The sequence below is a fragment of the Lagopus muta genome, chromosome 2, assembly GCF_023343835.1.
Source record: "Lagopus muta isolate bLagMut1 chromosome 2, bLagMut1 primary, whole genome shotgun sequence".
Lineage (NCBI taxonomy): Eukaryota > Metazoa > Chordata > Aves > Galliformes > Phasianidae > Lagopus > Lagopus muta.
Window position 1 is genome coordinate 20,987,791 of NC_064434.1, and position 21,148 is coordinate 21,008,938.

At 33.1% G+C, this 21,148-nt stretch overlaps 1 protein-coding gene across 3 annotated transcripts in view; it reads right to left on the reverse strand.

Annotated features, from left to right (window-relative positions):
- CSMD1 (CUB and Sushi multiple domains 1) overlaps positions 1-21,148 on the reverse strand; it is a 994,481-nt gene that overhangs the window by 127,499 nt on the left and 845,834 nt on the right. For all 3 annotated transcript variants that reach the window (XM_048936946.1, XM_048936944.1, XM_048936947.1), the window contains 8 exons: positions 20,707-20,894; positions 18,391-18,585; positions 14,288-14,404; positions 11,784-11,897; positions 9,787-9,882; positions 2,329-2,532; positions 1,109-1,233; positions 426-522 (listed from right to left, as the gene is read on the reverse strand). In XM_048936946.1, the coding sequence (XP_048792903.1) occupies positions 426-522; positions 1,109-1,233; positions 2,329-2,532; positions 9,787-9,882; positions 11,784-11,897; positions 14,288-14,404; positions 18,391-18,585; positions 20,707-20,894 (1,136 nt within the window). The remainder of the gene's footprint in view (positions 1-425; positions 523-1,108; positions 1,234-2,328; positions 2,533-9,786; positions 9,883-11,783; positions 11,898-14,287; positions 14,405-18,390; positions 18,586-20,706; positions 20,895-21,148) is intronic.

Consider the following 21,148-nt stretch of genomic DNA (forward strand, 5'->3'; position numbering starts at 1 on the left):
GTTTGTTGTTTTCTTGCTTTTTAGTCCATTGTCCAGTGAGTTTGGATAAATTGTGAATGCTTCATCTTTTTTTTTCAAAAAGGACAGCTAAAATGAATAAGCTAAATCAAAGTTATCTAAGGAAATTCCTTGAATAGGAGATACGGATTAAATAAAACACATTTTTTCAAAGTTGTTGTCAACTAAATCCCACTAATGAAAGCTACACAATTTAGCATATTTGTTTCTGAAAATCTCTCTTTCAAGACTGATACAAATTTACAACACCTAAACAGCACTCCTCCTTACAATGAGTTTCATAATATCATAAAATATGCCATACAATTGTGTACATGTGTGAACAGGCTTCTTGGGTATACAAGAGAACCAGTGATGGCTTCACACGCACCAACAGTCTATATGTTCAGATCAAAGCATGTCCTTACCTGAAAAACTCCCAAGACGTGGTGCAGTCATATCTCCACCATCATATATTTCAAGAGAATCCCAATTATGTTCAGTGGCAAAGCTGATGACTTGGATCTGCAAAATGCCACCAAAAATTTTTAAACAAACAAGTCTTGTGTATTTTTAAACGTTCTAGAAACAGTAAAATGAAATGAAGAGAATATAATTAAAGAAGTCCTAACAATAATAGTAATAATAAAAAGTAAACAAAACATTAACTGTTACTTTTTAAGTTGACTTAACTTTTAGAAAATGTGAATATGACGCTAGGTGACTAAGGAAGACTTTGCATATATGTTGTATGATTTAAAATAATTACTCAAAGTGCAAATGAGAAGATAAAGAAGACCTCTCAAGTGCTCGAGTAATATTCTAGCAGATAGAAAGGGTTGGCATTCGCATATCACATCGAAGAGTTTGTATTCAGTATTTTGCATAGCTGAAACATAAAGCTGCTTGTTAACTATTTCTCATGCCGTCTGTAAATAATAAAGCTAAGCAAAGAACAACAGTGAGAAAAACAGAGCACAAATATTTAAAGTAACCTCAAAATGATGCATCTGGTAACCCTTTTCTGACACTTATAAAGAAATAAACATTTATTTCGTAAACTAAAATACAAATAACTTAATGTTCCATGCTTGACAGAATATAGACTTGCCTGAATACCTGATCCCTCAGTCACTATGATTTTCCACACACAGTTCAAGCTGTTACCATAAGGTTCAGGGTAACCTGGTGATAGAATAGTACCTCTCCGTTCAGTGAAATTCCCACTACACGGCACTGAAAGAAAGCATTATTATGAATTATTACAAAACCTTAGCTATTTCAGAGAAAAGTAACAATAACTGTATGAATAACTTACCACAATACTGTTTCTTATTATAAATTCATAAGCACTAAATAATGAGTTGAACTCAGAAAGTAATGTTATCTAAATCATTAACAATATGCAGTATTCAGATACATCTTGTACTAATGAGCCACTCCAAAGTGAACTTCATTTTGAAAAACCTTAGAAAAACCTAGCAGCTAGTCATGTCTTACCAGCAGATAACAACAAATAACTGTTAAGTCATAACATTAAACCCAATCTTGATTCACATAAATCCTGTGAATCTACCTACAGCCTAGGATATTTTTTAACATTGTACCTAGCTGGTAAAACGGTGTGGTATATCACATATATTTTTAGCATATATGGAATTGCTTCTTTATAGTTCCAGAAAACAGAACTAAGCTAAGCAAAAACAGAATACACAGGAAACTGGACACCCACATTTATTTTTAGAACACTCCAATTAATTGAATGATAGATTCCTATGAATATTATTGAGCTTTGGATACAAATCCAATGAAGGGTGAAGAAAATCTCTCAACATTTACAAGGACAACAAAGTGTCAAGTATCCCATTGGAGGCCTGTTGATAAACTAGAAAATTAGCTAAACTTAACAGAGCTGTCATTTTTCATTGTATGTTATGTTTCACTTGAAAAAAATAAAAGATATAACCATTCTATGTGTGATGGAAACATACGAATACTGAATATTAAAAAAGGTTAAGACACTTTTGGAGAATTAAAATCTGTCCTGTATTTCAAGCTGTGGATGAGTCATGAAAATAATGAATGTTCAAGAAAATGTGCATCTCACTTGTTCATATAATATAAGTCATTATATGAAACACTATACTGCCTACCAGCCAGCTGGTTCTCAATTACTTTTTGGTATGGAACACTGCTCTTTTAAATTGGGCATGACTGATATTAATCGAAGGAGAGTGAATGACTGTTAAATACTATTTTCTGATATAGTTCCTGAACTCTAATTCAAACACATACATGACATAACAGATGAGTTTAAATGTAATTACTTACCTACACAGCTTGGTACTGTATCATTCCATTGAGCTAAGGCATTAGGTACAGAATGGCATCGGATAGCTTTTGAACCTTGCAGCAGATATCCAGGACTACATTCAAAACGAACAACAGAGCCTGCTGAAAACTCAGAGCCAATTCTCCTTCCATACCTAGGCTCTGGAACTGAGCTACACTGTGTATCACTTGTGCGTGGAACGGCTGCATCAAAACAGAAAGAAAAATGCCATGAAGTCAAATGACAATCATCATCTAAAACACAAAGAGATTATTAAATATGCATATTGTTTCTTGTTGGAAGTAGTGAAGTTCTATTTCTTCCTTTTATTTGCTTTGTTAATGTCATATCAAACCCTGGCCTAATGTTTTCATGTCCATTAGCCAAATTTGGGTTTGTTTAGGTTGGAAAAGAGTAGCCTGGGAGCCTTCTGGTACTTGAAGGGAGCTCACAAACATGAGGGGGATTGACTTTTTACATGGTCTGATAGTGATTGACAAGAGAAGATATTTAGGTTTAACATTAGGAAGAAATTTTTTATTTGGAGGCAGGTGTGATGCTGGAACACGTATCCCAGAGACGTTGTGCAGGCATTCAGGGTTTTGGGCAGATGTGGCCCTGGGCAGCCTATAGAGGGGAGTTGGAACTAGATGATCTTTAAAGGTACTCTCCAACTTAAACTGCTCTATGATTCTATAAACTTGGGCTGTGACAGCCACATGATGAGAGCACTTCATCACATCTAAGTGCTGTGTCAGCTCAGGAGGCAAGAGATGTAGAAATTAAAACCTCCAGTATATCAATGGATACTTCATTTGCCTTCTTCACTTACAGGACACTGATATCTATCACCTAATTCATTTATTAAATGTGGAAACTTTGGCTTCTTATTAGAAGCAAGGAGAAATATTATACTATATTGGACATGAAAACTATGAAATATTAAATCATTATTTGATTTGTCATAATGGACAACATTCCAATGACAAACCTTATAATAATTATTTTTACAAAGAATTCCTGAGAATTCACAAACCTGTTGTGATGCTTGAACAGTTAAAACTTGTAAACAACATTTATAGAGCAAAATAATAAAATCAATTAGAAACTCATGCTGGTTATTTATTTATTTATTTCCCCTTTAGGTTGCTTATTTATAACCATTTCCTTACAGCAAGCATTTTTTGTATTTCTTGACTCTTGGCACTGTGTACGCATTTGTGAACTAGACTTGTTCTTTCTACTTTTGATTTTGTAGTTAGCCAATAGCTGCTACAATTTAGAAAAAAAAAAGTATTTACAGAAAAAATATTATTATGTGCAATATCATATCTGGACTTCGATAAAACTAATGTACATAAAAATAATCTCATTAATAGTAATACAAATATGTATTCTGAGTGAGTGACATCTTCAGAAGCTTTGTTTGATCAGTTTAGTATTGCCAAGAATTAATTTGAGGGAATCATCACCAAGGTTGGAAAAGATCTTCAAGGTCACCTACCACTTACATTCCCCTCACTAAACTATGTCCTTTAGTACAACATCTAGATGTTTTTCAAACACCTCCAGGGATGGTGATTCAACCACCTTCCTGAGAAGCCCATTCCAGCACCTGACCTCTCTTTGGAGAAGAAATTTTTCCTAACATCCAACCTGCACCTCTCCTGGCACAACATTTCCTCTTGCCGTATTTCTAGTCATGTGGGAAAAGAGGCAAACCTTGACAACAGTCTCATTTCATGCAGTCACAGAGAACAATAAGGTCTCTCCTGAGCCTCCTTTTTTCCATACTGAACAATCCCAGCTCCCTCAGCCACTCATAAGGCTTATGCTCAAGCCCCCTCACCAGCTTCGTTGCTCACTGTGTCTAGATAGTAATGTGTATAAAAAGTTTTAAATAGGGCTTAGACTTCATTTCTGGCATTCTCAAACACAGTGTTTCTGATTCACTAACCTATTTTAAAAATAGCATAAGCAGAATCATTTTATTTTACATACTTAAATGTATCTATTTTTGCTGGCCTTTAACTGAAGAACAATATTTCTTTCTATTCATTAACATCCATACAATATCTTTTCAACTACCCTGGCTACTAAATAACAGAAAAGATATGTGGAACCTATATATACTTATTTTCATATTGTCTTTTTTTCTTGCTCTGTCATTTATTCTAATCAGAATAACAATTATTGAAGTGTAATAATTTCAAGTACTGGTGTCTTCTCTGAAAATTAACACTTATTTTCAACTTGGACATAGAACATCAATTGAAATCAATCCTATCTTAAATCTAGCATGAAACATGTAACATTTCAGTAGAATATTGGCAGTAATTGTGTTTATCTAACATGATTTTGTATCAGTTTTTCACATTTCCACTGAGAAAAACAGTTAAGTTTACACAAGTACTAGTAAGTGCAGATAAAAGCTTTTTAAAAGATCATTTCAATATTATCGGTCTTAGTAATAATAACAGTACAACAGTACAACACAAGTGCTCTTTATTAATATGCCATAGGTTGATTTGTAAGGCAAGATCATATAGATATAGTATTTTTATTTTTATTTTTATTTCTAAATCAATAGACTAGGTGACTGCAGAAGATTTTAGTCTCGAAACCCTAAGTTACAAGCTTAATCCAAGACTGAAAAAAATGGGCAGAGGTGAAATCTGCTGGAATGATAATTACACAATAGGCTACTGCAGAACAAAAGCAAATACATTTTTCAAGTCTTGAAAATGTCTAAATACTTCAACCAGTGTAAACAAATCACTTCTCTGTCCAGTAAATTCTAATATTCTGACTGTTTAAATCAATGGGATTTTGTTATTGATGTTTTAACAGGACCCAAGTATCTTGAAAATTGAGTATTAAGAAACTTGGTTGTGCCTACAGTTTTAAGTTCTACAGTTCTAGGCATGGCAAGGAGTTGTTGTGAAAGAATAAATATGAAACTGTAGCTTAAGGATTTTTACATCACTGTTCTTTTTTCTGATCATGACCTAGAGACAAATACAGCCTGGCAGATCAATTCAACTGACTCAGCCTGCTCTTTTTAGTTCTTTTATTTTCTCTATCAGATGATCTACTGGGCAAGCACAATTTTATTAAAACTTTTTTTTTTTTTTTTTTTTTTAAAGTGTATGACTCCCCAGTTGACTAGGTAATGAAATGTATATAAATGTAACATACAAATGTTACATTTACCACACAATTAGGAATGAATATATCCCCCTGAGACTGCACCAAGAGAATTTTGCTCAAGACATATCATTCCCAATCATGCCATGAATAAACAAGTTTTTCTTCAAGAAACTTCTACTTAACTGAATTTATTACCAGTTAACACAAACCTCTGACCACTGATTGAAGTGTTCAGGAAAAGGAGGACACAAAAAGTCAACTAATCCCCTAAGTGGACAGTTTTCCCTCCTTCTCCCCAGGTTCAACTTCAGTCAAATGCCTACCATCCTCCTTCCTTACAGTCATCCTAGTTTCTCCACTGAGGTGAAAAGCAGTACAGGATACTCTTTTCTCTTCTTGCTTTTCCTTTGCTTCACTTTGCTTATGTTCTCACTTGTGAGAACACTTCAGATGTTCCTATCACTTTTTTCTTAGCATGGGTCACCCATCGACCACACTTTGTCAGAAACATTACTCCACTGCACTGTAAGTCTTTCACAGGACAACAAAACCTCAGAAATATTCTCAGCTCATTGTGAGACAGACTACAGTATCTTTAGAGATGCAGCTCATCTGTCATGGAGTGCTTACTTAGCAACCTCTCCAGCAGCATCTCCAGCCTTAAGGTGTTGTTACTGTCTTAAATATGTGTGCTTTGGCATGACGTGCTACTCATGAGTGTTGGAAGTTTGGCATAGTTGTTTACGCTAGTTTCAGAGGAAGTTGTACCTGAGCATCACATAATAGTTCATGACCTCCTTCCACAAAAGTCTGCTAAGTAAGATTTCAGCATGACATTTGTCCCCCCCTTACCTGTCATCCTTAAAGGGCTATAATGACCTATCCTGACTCTATCTCATCAGCATTCCTAGAGTACTTTTCACTGACAACACTAAAATGTAATATAAGCCAGACATAACTTCCTAGAATTGAGTTTTGATTTAATTATAGATATATATTATTATAGATAATAAGTAATAAATAATAAAGATATAAGAAATCTATGGCAAAATGCACTACAGTTTCAGATATCCTTAAAACACACTGTAAACCAAAACACTTCGTGGCAATCCCTTAGGGAACTCCAACTGTCATAACTCTGTTCCCCAATTACATGCAGCACTAAGTATGTGGGTAAGTATTTTATTCGTGTCACAGATGAGGTCAATTTAATTGTTAAAGTTATATCCTTATTTTATTCTTGTTCCCCTTCATCTTTCTTCCATAGTTCTTCATTATTCTAGTACACAAGCTTTCTTACTAGCTTACTTTAATATCTCTATTGATCTCATAAACTAGTTCACATAACTGTATAGTGGAGCAAGTAAAACAAATAAGGATTAAAAAAAAATCATTAGTGACGGCATAGGTAGAAAGTTCATTACCTTGCTTTTTAGGGAAATAACTCTCATTATTTCTGCAGGATAAGCTATATAAAAATATGTACTACAGTTTCTCAGATTACATTGCAACAGAAAAACAAGCATAATATAAGGCACCCACTTCCTTGTGCCTTCTCCAAAATAATCCATTTTTCTTAAACGGATTGTTCTTAGTATCACATTTCCACATACATGACCCAAATATTATGAAAGAATGGGTATTCAGTCTGATATCACTGATATTGCTCTTTACCTGTTTTTTGATATACCAGGAAATGTGGTCATCTGATAAAAAGAACTGCACAAGCCGATGAGATACACAACTAAAAAGAAGTTTTTGAGAAAGGAGCATTGCAAAAGCCATTATATCTGAATTAAATCTCATCTGTTGCTAGCTCAAAACAGAATGTGAAATAGTCCAAGATTTAATGTTTCCCCCTCTACTCTTTCATCTTTTGCCTATAGCACTGGCAACGCAGACTTTTCAAGCTCCATCATCACACATTCTTTTTTCTACAGTAATTATCCTCCATCTTTTAGTAAATGTTTCATGCTACTATGAAACAAAATTGAAATCAGCCCACTGGAAATGAGAGAAGGAAAGAAAGTCAACCTGAAACAGAAGGTGATAAATAAAGTGACTGACTTTGCAGACCAGATTACTCTGTTCAGTGTGAGAGTGGATGTCATTCTCTGGAGTATTTAAAATGCTAGGAATCAGGCAGTAATGGAAATGTGATCATGTACTTTGAAACATGTGAAAACAACCCTTGGAATGAGATTTTATTAAAAATCACTAACTCGTTATCTTATTAAATAGTCTTTTGTTAAAATCTAATTTCTTTGAGTTATTAAAAATAAGTGTAGTCCAAATAAGTGACTGAAATGAGGCATACCATTATGCTCAACAGGAAACTTATTGTTCTACAGCAATATACGTTTAATTTCAAAGAAATTCTCTCAAACTATAAGTGACAAAATATGTTGAAGCACAGTTGTTTCAACAAAATTATGCTATATGTACCTACCTACCTACCCAGAGCTCAGATTTTTAGAAGTACTTCAATACATTTTATTTTTATTCATGTCATGAGAAAACTGAAATGGACAGTACTTCTAGGGGATAGCTGTTTAGGTGAATGTAACAAAGCTTCTCATAACAGCGTAACCTCTGAGACTTTGCTAGTGATCTAGCAGAACAAAAGAACAAAACCAAAATGTGTTTTCTCTTGTTTTCGCTAGGAAATGAAACATTTTTAATACTGTAGCTAAAATTAGGTGGGACAACTGTTTGCTGGGACAAAAATCAAGTACAAATGCATACAATTTACATTCTGTTTTTAGTTAACTTTTTGTTTTATTTAGTCTTTGGTAACCGCATATCTTTTCATCCTAACCGCAGGACCTATTTTCAGTGTCTATTATAATAAAATCTGACTAAAAACTGGAAATTGTTGGAAAAATTGATATCATGTAGCAAATTCACTGGTTGTATTTTTAAGTATTTATTAAACTCTAAAGTGCAATTAACATATGTAGGTCACGTTTCCAGTGCTCATTTCATACACTACTCAGTGGCATGTTTTTAATTTCATCTCAGACAAAAATTTCATCACACAAAATATGTGTCCCATCAACAGCACAGCAATCTAGTTAGTTACATCTAACACAGTATTGCTGGAAGATGTATGCAAATATAATATGTCATTATGTTTTAACAAAAAAAGTTATATGATCCTGTCCCTACTAATTTTAGTTAAGTAAAATACTGACTAGATTTAGTAGGTCCTTCTAGTAGACAAATAAATAACTACAACCTGGGTAGCCACTCACAAATGAAGGTAAGCTGTTCATATATGTGGATATAGATGGCTGTATAGATGGATATATTGTAGGCTGTAAGGACCACACAAGATGAAGGTGAGAAATTAGTAGAAGGTTGTAATTTAAGTGAGTAGACTTTTGCATATTCAATAATTGATTATGGGAACTTTCTTCAAAATTCTGGTCATAGTTTTAGAGAGATAAGAGAGGCTGGGAACAAGTGATCCCACTGAGAAGGAAGAGTGAGAATTATTTAAAAAAAAAAAAAAAAAAAAAAAAAGCAATGGAACTTTCAGAACTATTTAAACACAAAAAAATGAGCACACCAAAAATAGAAGTAAGGACTGGCAGTAAAACAGGAATACTTATGTTCTTTTAACTATAAAATGGAAAATTTCCCCAATTACTCACAGAGAATATCAAGAAGCAATGAAAATCTTAAAATTGCAATGAAAATCTCCTATATACTGTGTGACAAAAAAAAATGCATACAGCTGTGCAGAAATATTTTTATATTATCCCCTTGAAATGAACTTAGTCATTAAATAAAAAACATTAAAAAAAAAAAAAAAAAAAAAAAAAAAAAAAAGGAAATCTAAGCCTAAAGCTAGCAAGGGACATTAGAGGAAATGTCTACAGGTCAGCAGGTCAGGCATGCTAATATGGGTAAGTTGATACTTCAGGAAAGAGAGTTGAACAGCTTAGTGATAAATGATACAGAAAAGATTTAAGCATTAGGTGTCTTTTTTGCCTTGTCTTTAGAGTTAATATCATGTACTACGTAGTCTAACATGACAGTCAGCAGTTAAGGGAACAATAGACCATGGAATCCTGAGAAAGTCTGGACCATACTCAAATCCATGATAAGAGAGGATTAATCAGGGATGACTGCCATTATGGAGCCAGTCTGTTCTCACTGGTTCAGAAGAAGTTCCTGATGTCTGGAAAAAGGTTAAGACTATACTTTTATTCAAATAAATAATAAGATCTAAGAAGTTTACAGAATTATACACTTCAAAAGACCTGTATCAGTATCTTCCACCAAAAGATGACATGCATTACCTTGGTAAACAAAATGGAACCCCCTTGCTGATGCCCCACTCTTAGCACTGAATCGCAAAAGAATTTGATTAGATGTTGCCAAAGGCAATGTCTCTCCTATAAAAGGAAATAAAATAAATTAAACAGGCAAAATAGAAACAAATTGTAACTCTTCACTACATATGTAAACAAATGTACTGTTAAAATACAGTTTATATTTTCCTTTTCCTTTAAGGAAAATGTAAGTCAGAATGCATAAAATGAAATTTATTATTGAAGGCTTAAAAACTGATCAGATTAAAAAGACTTGACCATTCACAAACTTTCTGACATCTATTGCAATTCCTGGAAGTAGATCTCCAAATTATTTTTCTGGAGTCTGTCACTACCATTAAAAGCTAAAATCATTAGAAAAAATTTTGGTCAAATTTTTCTGTGACTGACAGCTTACTTCGTTTTCCAAAACACATTAAATAGTGAAAAGGATTTTAAAGCTGTAACAACAGATCCTTATGTAATGTTTATAATTTAACAATTAACAACAGAGGAAATGAATTTATATAGTATAGTTGCTTCAATAAAAAATATGGCCACATATTACATTACAGTATAGTATTTATAAAAACATTTCAAATTTCATATACTGAATTGATAGCTAATAAAGATGTTTAATATTCTTTGTTTCTCTCCTTCTCTATATGTCCGTAATCATAATAAATGCTTACTAATGAAACACTACATAAATAATTGAAGTACTTTTCCACTGTAAAGTTGCTATTTCAAATGTTTATATTTGTGTTGGATTGTATCAACACTTTTAAGAAATTGTATCAACAATTTTAAGAAGTTCTACTGAAATGAACAATAATTTAGTAAATATATCTCAGATAGTTGTCTAAATAACATTGACAATTCCTTCACTTAGCTTGGCTTAGTTTTATATTATTGCATCTCTACTGATTTAAGTTAACAAAATGCAATCCTAAAGCAATGCAAATCACGTCATCATGAATAAGTACAAATCACAAGTTTAAACTCCCTTCAGTTATTTTCAAATGTCTGCTGTGGATATATACATTAATTTTGACTTTTTAAGAAAATATATAATGCAGTAAAATTGGGTGCACAGATGAGTTCTCATCTTCAAATTTTAAAACTTAAAAGTAAATGCATTTTCCTGTTGAAATATTGCCAATGGTTACGCAAATTTGAAAATAAATACATTAACTCCTCTTACGAGGCAAATAGCAAGATTCACTACACGAAAAGGATGAGCTGAATTTTTCAAATAATAAAAGGTTTCCTATAAATTGAAAAGATATGTTCCCTTAACTATATACTCCTTTAAAAGGGAAAACTTCCTCCATTACTCACAGAGAATACCAAGAAGCAATGAAAATATTTTAAATTAAATTTTAAGAATAGAAGAAACATGAAAGAAACTCTCCTAAATACTAGGTCTGTATGACAAAAAAAAAAAAACAAACATACTACTCTGCAGAAATATTTTTATATTATTCCACTGAAAAGAACATAGTCGTTAAATATGCAGAGACAGAAATTTTGGCCATGCTGAAATCTGTTTAATTATCATTTCATAAGGTCAAATTTTGCTATTTTTACCTGAACACAACAGGTGGTCTTTTTTTAGTCTAAGTGCGCATTTGAGTCCAGATAATTGCATTTTATGAATACAAGCAATTTGTGTTTAAATTAGACATTTGGAAAAAGTAGATGTTTAGAGGCAGGGAAGATAGTTGTACCACAGGATCTGCCCTCTTACAGAAAGATAGAGAATTCCATTCAATTATTCCTCCAATCATCCAAGTGATCAGTTCTTGCCTAAAACATATGTTTCAGAAAAATGTCATGTTCCAAAGTTTTTAGCTCATCCATTTCCCTTGAGATTCTCTTCTACTGACTTTATTATTATATTCCCAAATAAATTCAGAATGTTCTCAGGAATTCTTCCAGACAAAACTCTGCAAGAAACATATATTCTTTTCATTATTTCTTACCTGAATGGGATCCAGACAGTGAACTAAGAAGTCTAGCTTGAGAGTTATCTCCATCAAATAATTCTGCCACATCATTCAGAGCTGTTTGGAAATAGGCAAATTGTCCAAACACAACTATATTAAAAAAAAAAAAAAAAAGAAAAAGAAAAAGGTGAAGACAATGAGAAAGAAAGAGAACAAAAGAGAAAATAATCTATTTTTTAAACCCAAATGTAATTAAATATTACTGCTTGTCTTAGTTATCAGTGGATTCCTTCATTAATTTTTTCCAAGTTTCAGGAAAGGTGAGAAGCTTAATTTATCATTATAAAATGTTGCTTTAAACTTCAGTGGTATGAATTTGATATGCTCTTCAGTATTTCCTTATTTTTTAAATAAAAACAAAAATAGTTTTGAAACTGAAACACTCTCCCCAAAAGCGCACTTTCCAGTCAAAAGAAAGTCTTATTCCTCATTGTGTAACTACCTATAAAATAAGAAAGTAAAATATTGAAAAAGGATTTTATTTTCAACTAAAATTTCATTAACAACCTTAGCAATTATTTGTGAGCATCTACTGTCACACATGATTAGTTGCTTAACCAGCTTTAGTATGAGCAAGATGATTTAAACGTTGAATTGGCTACTTTTTGTATGTTTTCATTAATACTCATTTTAACAACAAACATGAAAACTGACCAAATAATAAAAACATCAACACATTACTGTTCTTGGAATATTGCTACACTCAATTTGACCCTCAACTGTAACCAATTTAAAGTGTATTAAAAATAAATCAAGTAATTATACAACATTTCTTATTTGTAAATATGAAATGGTTGTAAATATTAATGAACATCAAATGAATCAAGTATCAGTCAGCAATACAAACATGAAGCAATTAACCAGTAAGAATATTATTTCATCGCAACAGCTATCCATATTTTCTTGATAAAGGAGGAACCTGCTTTAAAGTTACACCTATTCCAGATTCACTCTAAAAAAAAAAAAAAATCATAGAACTTTGATGCAGCATTTATGTATCATTTTATGTACAGCTTGTATCAGACAGTATTTTCTAACTTTTTGTTAAGTTTATTTATTTATTTATTTATTCTTAAACATGTATTCCAACCTCCTAATTTTTAAAAGCAGGGCTAATTTAGAAGTTAGATCAGAATTGTTGAAGCCTTTTTCTGATAAAGCTTTGAAAATTGACAAAACTTGAGAATCCTAATCTTATCCAAGCGACCTGTACTTCAGTCACTGCCATGGTGAATAATGTTTTCTTTATGTCCAGGTAGAATTTGCTGTGCTCAGCTTGTGACTACTACCATTTGTTCTTTTACTATATACTTCTGGAACGAAGTGTCCTCCTTTACTTAGAACATGCAATCAAGAATTTTAGTCAAGAACACTGTACAATCAAGTCTGTAATCAGATAAATTTGTCACTAAGTAAAGTTCTAATAACATTTCCTTGTAATCATTGTCCCAAGAATCTAATAATGCTAAATGACTTGATTGACCCCTTTTGTATGTTCCAGCATCTTTGGTCTGGCTATTTTCTCACATCCTATACAATTCCAAGAAGAAAAGAGAATTACAATCCTGTAAAAGATCAACAAAAAACACTTTCTGACTTTCTGCAATATGCTTGGTAGATCTTCAGCACTTCAAGGCCATTGCCATGACAACAAATCAAAGGCTTGTCTTTGTCCAAAAACAGGTCTACTTTCCCATGAGAAATTCTTTTGTGACAAGCTTATTTTTGCTAAACTTGTTATTGTGAACTCACTTGTTTACAACATTGCATCAGTGCACCTGCAAACCCAGCAGACAAAAAAAGAAAGCCTGAGAGAATTTTGGATCATTTTTTTGCTGTCTGCATTCTGCTGGTTTGAAACCTTGATCTCGGGAGAAGCACTTGCACCCCCACCCATCTCTTCTCTGATTCCAGCGGGCCGATGCTGGAACTCCTCAATACAGATCTTTTTTCTCTGTCTCTCATTCTTTCTTTTACTCTCTTCATCTTTTACTCATTTCAATTAGTAGCCATTGCTCTGGAGATCACTGCTGAGCAGGGAGTGCCCTACTCAGGGGATTCCAAAGATACACTTTCCTCACAACCCACTGAATGGGATGAGACAATTCTATCAAATTTCACTATTAAACTAAACACTACTAAACTTTTTATATGATATATGAAGTTTTGTTGTTTTTTGTTTTTTTTTTTTTCGATAGAATACTAAAATACATTTTTATTATTATTATTATTTAACAATAGTTATTGGAAGTATCTCCTGTGCAGATGTATTTGTGGACACTGCTTGCTTTGTTGAAGTCTACTGATCACCCAAGGGAGAAATTGAAAATTCTAGAATCAATTTCTTTGTTGAGAACCTTTATTTTTTTTATAGCCGATTTGCAATTTATTTCAAATCTAGAGTCACTATTTCACATAAATGACATCTGAACTCTAGAACAATTATTAATGATTGGTAAGTCAGCAGAACATATTCTTACCAAATTCTTTAGGTACTGTTATTGAATAATGGCAAGTCTGTCCAGCAGTATAATTATGAGGATAACTTGGTGATAGAACCACCCCCTCTGATCCTGTGTACTGTCCTCCACATGGTGCTGGAAAGAAAACAGAAAAAAATGTTATATGAATTCCATCCATCCCTATCTATATTAGTTCAATCTGAAAATGAAAGAAAACCTACATTACAAAGCAACAGCTCAGTGCTTTTTGCTTGCTTGTTTCTTTTATAAAGACTGATTTAATAGCTCTTTCCAAGAACACAATTCTTATTAAAATTGCTTTAAAACTGGAATGTAAGAGTTCAGTTTTCAAAGTACGGTAGTAGTTACTGCTGCATATGTAAGTGGCGTAATGCAGTTACCTTGGGTCTCAGAGAAATACACAGATAAGTTAACAGCACCCTACACAGAATGCCACACTTTGTGAACATATGCTTAAATTGCCTTGCTTTTTCTAACATGCAGATATGCATATTAAAATTCTTCAATTATTTCCTCTGTAAAGCTAATTTGAAGACAAACACTTCACACACTTTTGTATGTGTTTCATTCATACTTCACATTAGTCTCGCATCTGTTTCCATTAAAAAAAAAATAAAAATAAAACTTAGAGTAAATACTAAGAGATAGAGCTGATCTTTTTCAGACCTTACGATAAAGTCAGCATGCTTAATTTTTCCCCATCACACAGAATTTGAACCAGGATCCCACAGCAAATTATTTCACATTATTGGTGACTATCCTTTTGAAATCTTGATTTAAGTATAATGAACATAGTTGTTACTACTGTGTCTGTCTTTTGCTTTCCCTCCCATTGGTCAAGATTAAACAGTACACAGCACTTCATAATCATTTCAGTAGTTTTGATTATGATCTAAACTATACATGTCCAACCTGTGGACCACAGGCCACATGCAACCTGGCAACAAGGCCTGGCCCCTGCTCCACGCCATCTGCCCTGCACTGTTACTCTGCCTCGCCAAGCAGACTTGCCCGACCCCAGAAGCATAACCATTGCTCAGCAGCAGCCAAACATCAATCCACTATTTCCACTGTTAATGCAGTCCGGGATGCAACCAGGGCATGGGAGGGGCACAGTGCCGAGCTGACTCAAATACTAGAAGAAACTGTATGCATTTTGATTCACTGGCTAAACACAGTCAAAACAGGAAGGAAAAAAAAAAAAAAAAAAAAAAAAAAAAAGCAGCTCGCCTTTTCTTTTGACAATAGAATTTGAGAACATGGTTCAAGGTTGCAAAAAGAAAAACATATCTTTTTTTTTTTTTTTTTGGTGTGTATTTCAGCTCTCTTTTCAGTCAACACAAATATGTTACTGGGTATTTTCAAATTGAGTGTTTAGAGCAGCAATCAGATATTCAATTCACAAATCTGACTGTGCCTTTTACAAGCCCTATTCTATCACAGAAAAACATTCCACACTTCACAATCACACCTTATTCATGTCATCATTTTTGGGAGTAAGTACATTTGTGACTATCTTCAAGGCTGAAGCACAGAAGAACATTTCATCAAAAATCTCTGACGAACACTTCGAGAACTCACTGAGAATTGCAGACAGTGACAATTGAACCAGATACTGATGCATTCGTTTCACAAAAACAAGGCCATATATCCCACTAGTTTATTTCGCTGCTTTTTGTTTACATGAAAAATATTAAAGATTAAAATATATTTTCTTACTTCTTTTTTTTTTTTTTTTTTTACTTTTTTTTCTTTCTTACTTCTTCTTTCTCCTTTCTTTTTTTACTTCTACTTTCCTTACTATATCAAATATTTTATGAGGGTTGTTCTGAACGTAATGCCTCCTAGTTTATTATGTTGCCCACAAAATCAGACATAGTATGGCAATAGAGGTTGAACTTTCCTGGCAATATTCCATTACATTTTGTTGTCATATGACAGATGGCAGCAGAGAGACATCAGGCATGGAACCAAGTATAAAGCAAGTAAATGCTATCAGACATGGAAGCAAGTATAAAGCAAAGGTGTGAAAATTGATTTCTCCATGCAGAAAAAAAAAATGCAACCACTGACATTTATCAATGCTTGCTGAATATTTATGGAGACCAAGCAGTGCTGTGAGTGCAGTAAGGAAGTGGGCAGTGCATTTTAGCAGTAATGACAGCAACAGTGGGTCACCTCCATTGCTGTAGATTTTTAATGAGCACAGCATGCAGGCTATTGTTCATTGTTGGTGAAAGCTCAGAATTAACAGCAATGACTGCATTGACAAAAAGCATTTTGTAGTCAAGAATTTGCTCTATAAAATAGAGCTATTGTGCTCCTTGCATTAGTTTCTGCAGAAATAAAAGGAGGCATTACTTTCAGAGTGACTTTAGAATTGAGGCCCAAGACAGTTCCTCTTCAATCAGTGAGGCCCGGGCAAGGCAAAAGGTTGGACATCCATGATCTAAACCATTACAGTGCTTACCTTAAATGCCAGACCAAGCTCAAACCAGAAAGAAAAATCTTTATTTTTGGGGGTAATTGATTTTTTTCCTTATCAGAACGTATAAAGAATAAAAAACAGTATATCATCTAATGGTCAAAGCAAATTTTTAAACAATCTTGCTACAAGTATAAACTCTTTTCCATCTTTTCAGTATAATCAATTCAATTTAATATGATAATTCTCCCTTTTTCAACAGTATTTTAGAATATCATTACTGCATAGGCAATTCTGTATATTTGAAACTGGTTATTTTTGCAAAGATACAAACAGTAGACTCCTATGTCATACTAATTTTCTGATAAAAGTTAAACAATTTGTGTTGGATGTTTTCCAGTTTATAGTTTCACTCAGATGTAAGAGCACGAAGATACCTGATCATTCATTTCTTAATTTCTGCTTCTTTGGACATAACAAGAAAATTTAAAATAGACATCACTAATTGTCACCTTGGAATGAGAATTTTATTCACTGAGGCAGAAACTTGATGTTATGTCTCAGAATTATGTATAACTAATTCATCTATGATGATAGGCATATACAGTAATGATAGGTATACGATCATAATAATATAAATAGTAAAATTAATTTTATTCCTTGTAGGAAATTCTGCTTAGCTTCCAGCTAATAACCTATTTCTCTTATCTAAAATGCTTGAAAATAAAGTTGCATACTTCTTCTTCATTCTGTGTTCTCCATTCCATGTTTTTCTATTTTGGTTACAAAATAATTCCACAGCCTCCATGCCTTTCCCTTTTTGTGGCTTAATTCAGTAGGCAGCTAAGCACAACACAATGTCTGCTCAATCCCCCAATGGGATTGGGGAGAAAACTCATGTATTATATCCTTACCTCATGTATTGAAATAAGGACAGTTTAATAAGAAGGAAAAAGAGAAAAAGAAGAAAGATGAAAAAATAAAGAAAAACAGACAAAAATAAAGAAGAAAAAAAAAGAAGAAACAAAATGAGTGATGAACAATGCAACTGCTCTCTACCAGCCAATCAGTGCCCAGTCTCTGAGAAATAGCCTCCTTAGTCAGCTCCCCCAGTTTTCATGGTTGAATGTGGTTGACTCCATATTGTGTGGAAAATCTCTTTGATATGGTTGAGCCAGCTCTTCTTGTTGTGTTCCTTCCCTGCTTTTTCTGCATGCATGTGTAAACACTGCCCAGTAATATCTAAAACATTAGAATGTTATAAATATTATTTTAATAAGAAATCTAAAATGGCACCATGCCAGCTACCATGAAGAAGATTAATTCTATTCCAGCTGAAACCATCTCATCCTTAAGTTGACATAATCCATAATGTTGTAAATATTCTGCTTGCATCTTAAAAGACAAGTTTAGATTATATGTGGATGTGCGTGTGTATGTGTGTATGCTTATACATCTCTGTATGTAATGTCTTCTGTATCTTCAGGCCCACGCTGGAAGGACATCAACTAAGAACCTGCATTAGGTTTTACCTATCTCTGCTACACACAACCATCAATGTCTCTAATTCTGTCCCCCAAAGAACTGCATGTGCCACTGTACACGACAAAAAAAACAAGTAATATACTCAGTAACAATGAGGAGACAAGAGAAATGGTAAGATAATGGTAGATACCATTACAAGATGGCAGTGCTCTGTTCCATGCTGGCTTTCCATCTGTACCAATTACACATGTAATAGTTGAAGGATCAATAATTTTATATCCAGAGTCACACTGGTAAGTAATAGTTGAACCAAGCTTAAAGTCTGTTCCAATTCTTGTTCCATTCATGATGTTTCCAGGATCAAAACAAGCTTCCCGTGGCTTTTCTGTTGAAGTGAATGAAAATAAATCTATATACACTTTCAGCTTAAAATTTTTTTTTTTTTCCATGGTTTTGTTTCCAGTCAGTCATTCCTATATGTTTACAAGATCATGAATATTTGCATAAAATTGGCTATGTGGACAAGAAAATCACAAAGAAAAGGCCTAGTCTGCACCATTTTTTTTCCCACCTATTGTTAGCAGAACTGCCCAAAGGTTCAATGACTTCCATGAAGTATAGTAGTGCAGAAGAAAATGTAATTTCTAGAATCCATACCTTAATACTATGATATTTTTAAACTAAACAGTATACTCAGTATCAGAAAGATGGTTAGAAAGCTGTCATACTATGGAATAACTAAAAATTTTAAAGTGCGTTCTTACTTTATTTATCATACTTAAGAACACCTAGTAGCTGGAGCTTTGCAGGTAATGAAGCAAGCACATAAGTTACTTTCTGGAATTAGCTAATATTTAAGAAATCTTTAAATCAAAGTAAGTGTTGACATTGATGTTATCAAGGTTATTTCATTCATAAGGCATATTAAAATACAAAGAAAAGAGAAAGAAGAAAAATGTGTATTAGAAGTGATTTTGTTTAAAGCATATGCTTGAGATGATCTTAAAAAATGGTAGGGTTAAGGGCTGGAATGTTATAAGTAAATAAACAAAAACAATATCAGTATTATTATACTGTTGATGTCATACATTTTGTTAACAATGACTTAAATACAACACAGTCCATTTAAAACCTATGAAAAATATGTCAGATAACTTCTGAAAATAATATTTTGCTAAGTAACTGAACTCTAGGAGGCAAGGATGCACCTAATACAAATGGGATGCAAAGTCTTCTTATTGAAAAGTTCAAGGGTGCAATTCACAGTCAGAATTTATACCATTCCTCCTTCCTTTTTTAAATGATAATATAGCAATATATTTTAAATAAAATACTCAAGGGAAATTTTCAAAAAGCCAATCTGGATTGGCATATAAGTCAATAAGCAGAAATGGAAATAGATATATATTTTTTAAGAAAATATTAGTTAACATAATTATAGTGTAGAATTATAAGGCACAAATTGCTTATTTATTATGATAACTTTTCAAAATATGTTGTTTTGATAACATATTTTCTTTTTCTTCCATTTTGACTGCATAAAGGCACATAAGTCAGACTACATTGAGAATAGAAAATACACAGTGAGCTAAAATATGGAAGTATTCCATTTGTAAAAATATATATTTTTTTTAAGTTTAGAAAGGAATAAATAGACAAGAATTTAATCATCTATGGCAGTGTGATAACTGCTTTGGGAAGAAAAGGCTTTCCAATACACAGAATAATGTGTAGTGATGGATAAAAGATGCAGAATAAATATAAAAATAATGTAACATTTATTTTCTTCTCTCTGCTTCATTGTCATTTCTACTGTCTTTAGTGTTGTTTTGTATTTTTTTGTTCTTACATTTTTGACGTGTACATTATATATTTTATTTTAATTGTCAAGAATAAGAAGCTGAGGCAGCACCTTTGCTCATGAGAAACAGCTTGACTGAATCCATGCAGAGATGACAATTAAGTCAAAGACAGCATCTGGACCAGAAACAAACCAGCTTTTCACCTGTGTGTTTATGTGTGCGTGTATTTAATTAAAAGAAAATATAACCTATTCTCTGTCAAAAAGCAATTAGCACTCTCCCTATTCTTCCCTGAAAACAAAAATGCAAATGGTCTCCTGCAACAGTTAGTCAACAGACACATATGCAGATTCTGAAGCAATGTGGAAAGGAAAATGTATTGGTATGAATCAGCAAAGAAACACCAACAGTCATGTCTTGCAATTGGGTGAGACAATTCCTTTGCAAATGCTACTTTTATGTGCATCTCCTATTTTTATTTTTTTTTCCTGGAAGCTGAAAATGCATATAGTAATGTGAAAGATTTCATGAAAAAGAGCTTCTGTGTTTCTCAACACATTTACAGAAAACTTTTTATAACCTGTGTTTATGTAAAAGGGTATCAGTTCAATATGAATACGTCTAGAATTAAACAGATTTGAGTCTCAGTAAATCTAATTAACATTTCTTTCATATGTTACCACAGATTAGGATAAGAACAATACCTTTATAATCAATAGCAAATCCAGACATTCCAACAGAAGCATCACTGCGAAAAGCCAGAAACAGACTGTTACCGCTGCTCTCTATTCTTTCAGGAGCCTGTGAGCCTTGAAAACTGCCAATTAGAGGACTGTTGGAATCTTCTCCTTCATAAATATGTAGAAAATCATAACTGGGCTCCATATTGAAACTGAAAAGAAGAAGAGAATTAAGTCTTCGATTATTTTTCATGAATTAAACAAGACTGTAACTGTGGCTGCCAATCTTCTGCCTAACACATTTTCTTTTCTAGAAATATAAATCTTTTAAGCATGATTCACAGTGAAAATGTGTTGTCTTTAGATGGAGTTCTCCTTACCACTGATATGAACAAACTGAGCTTTCCAGAAGATCTGCTATAAGGCCAAAGATCTACTATTCAGGCTCCATTCACAGCCAGTAAAT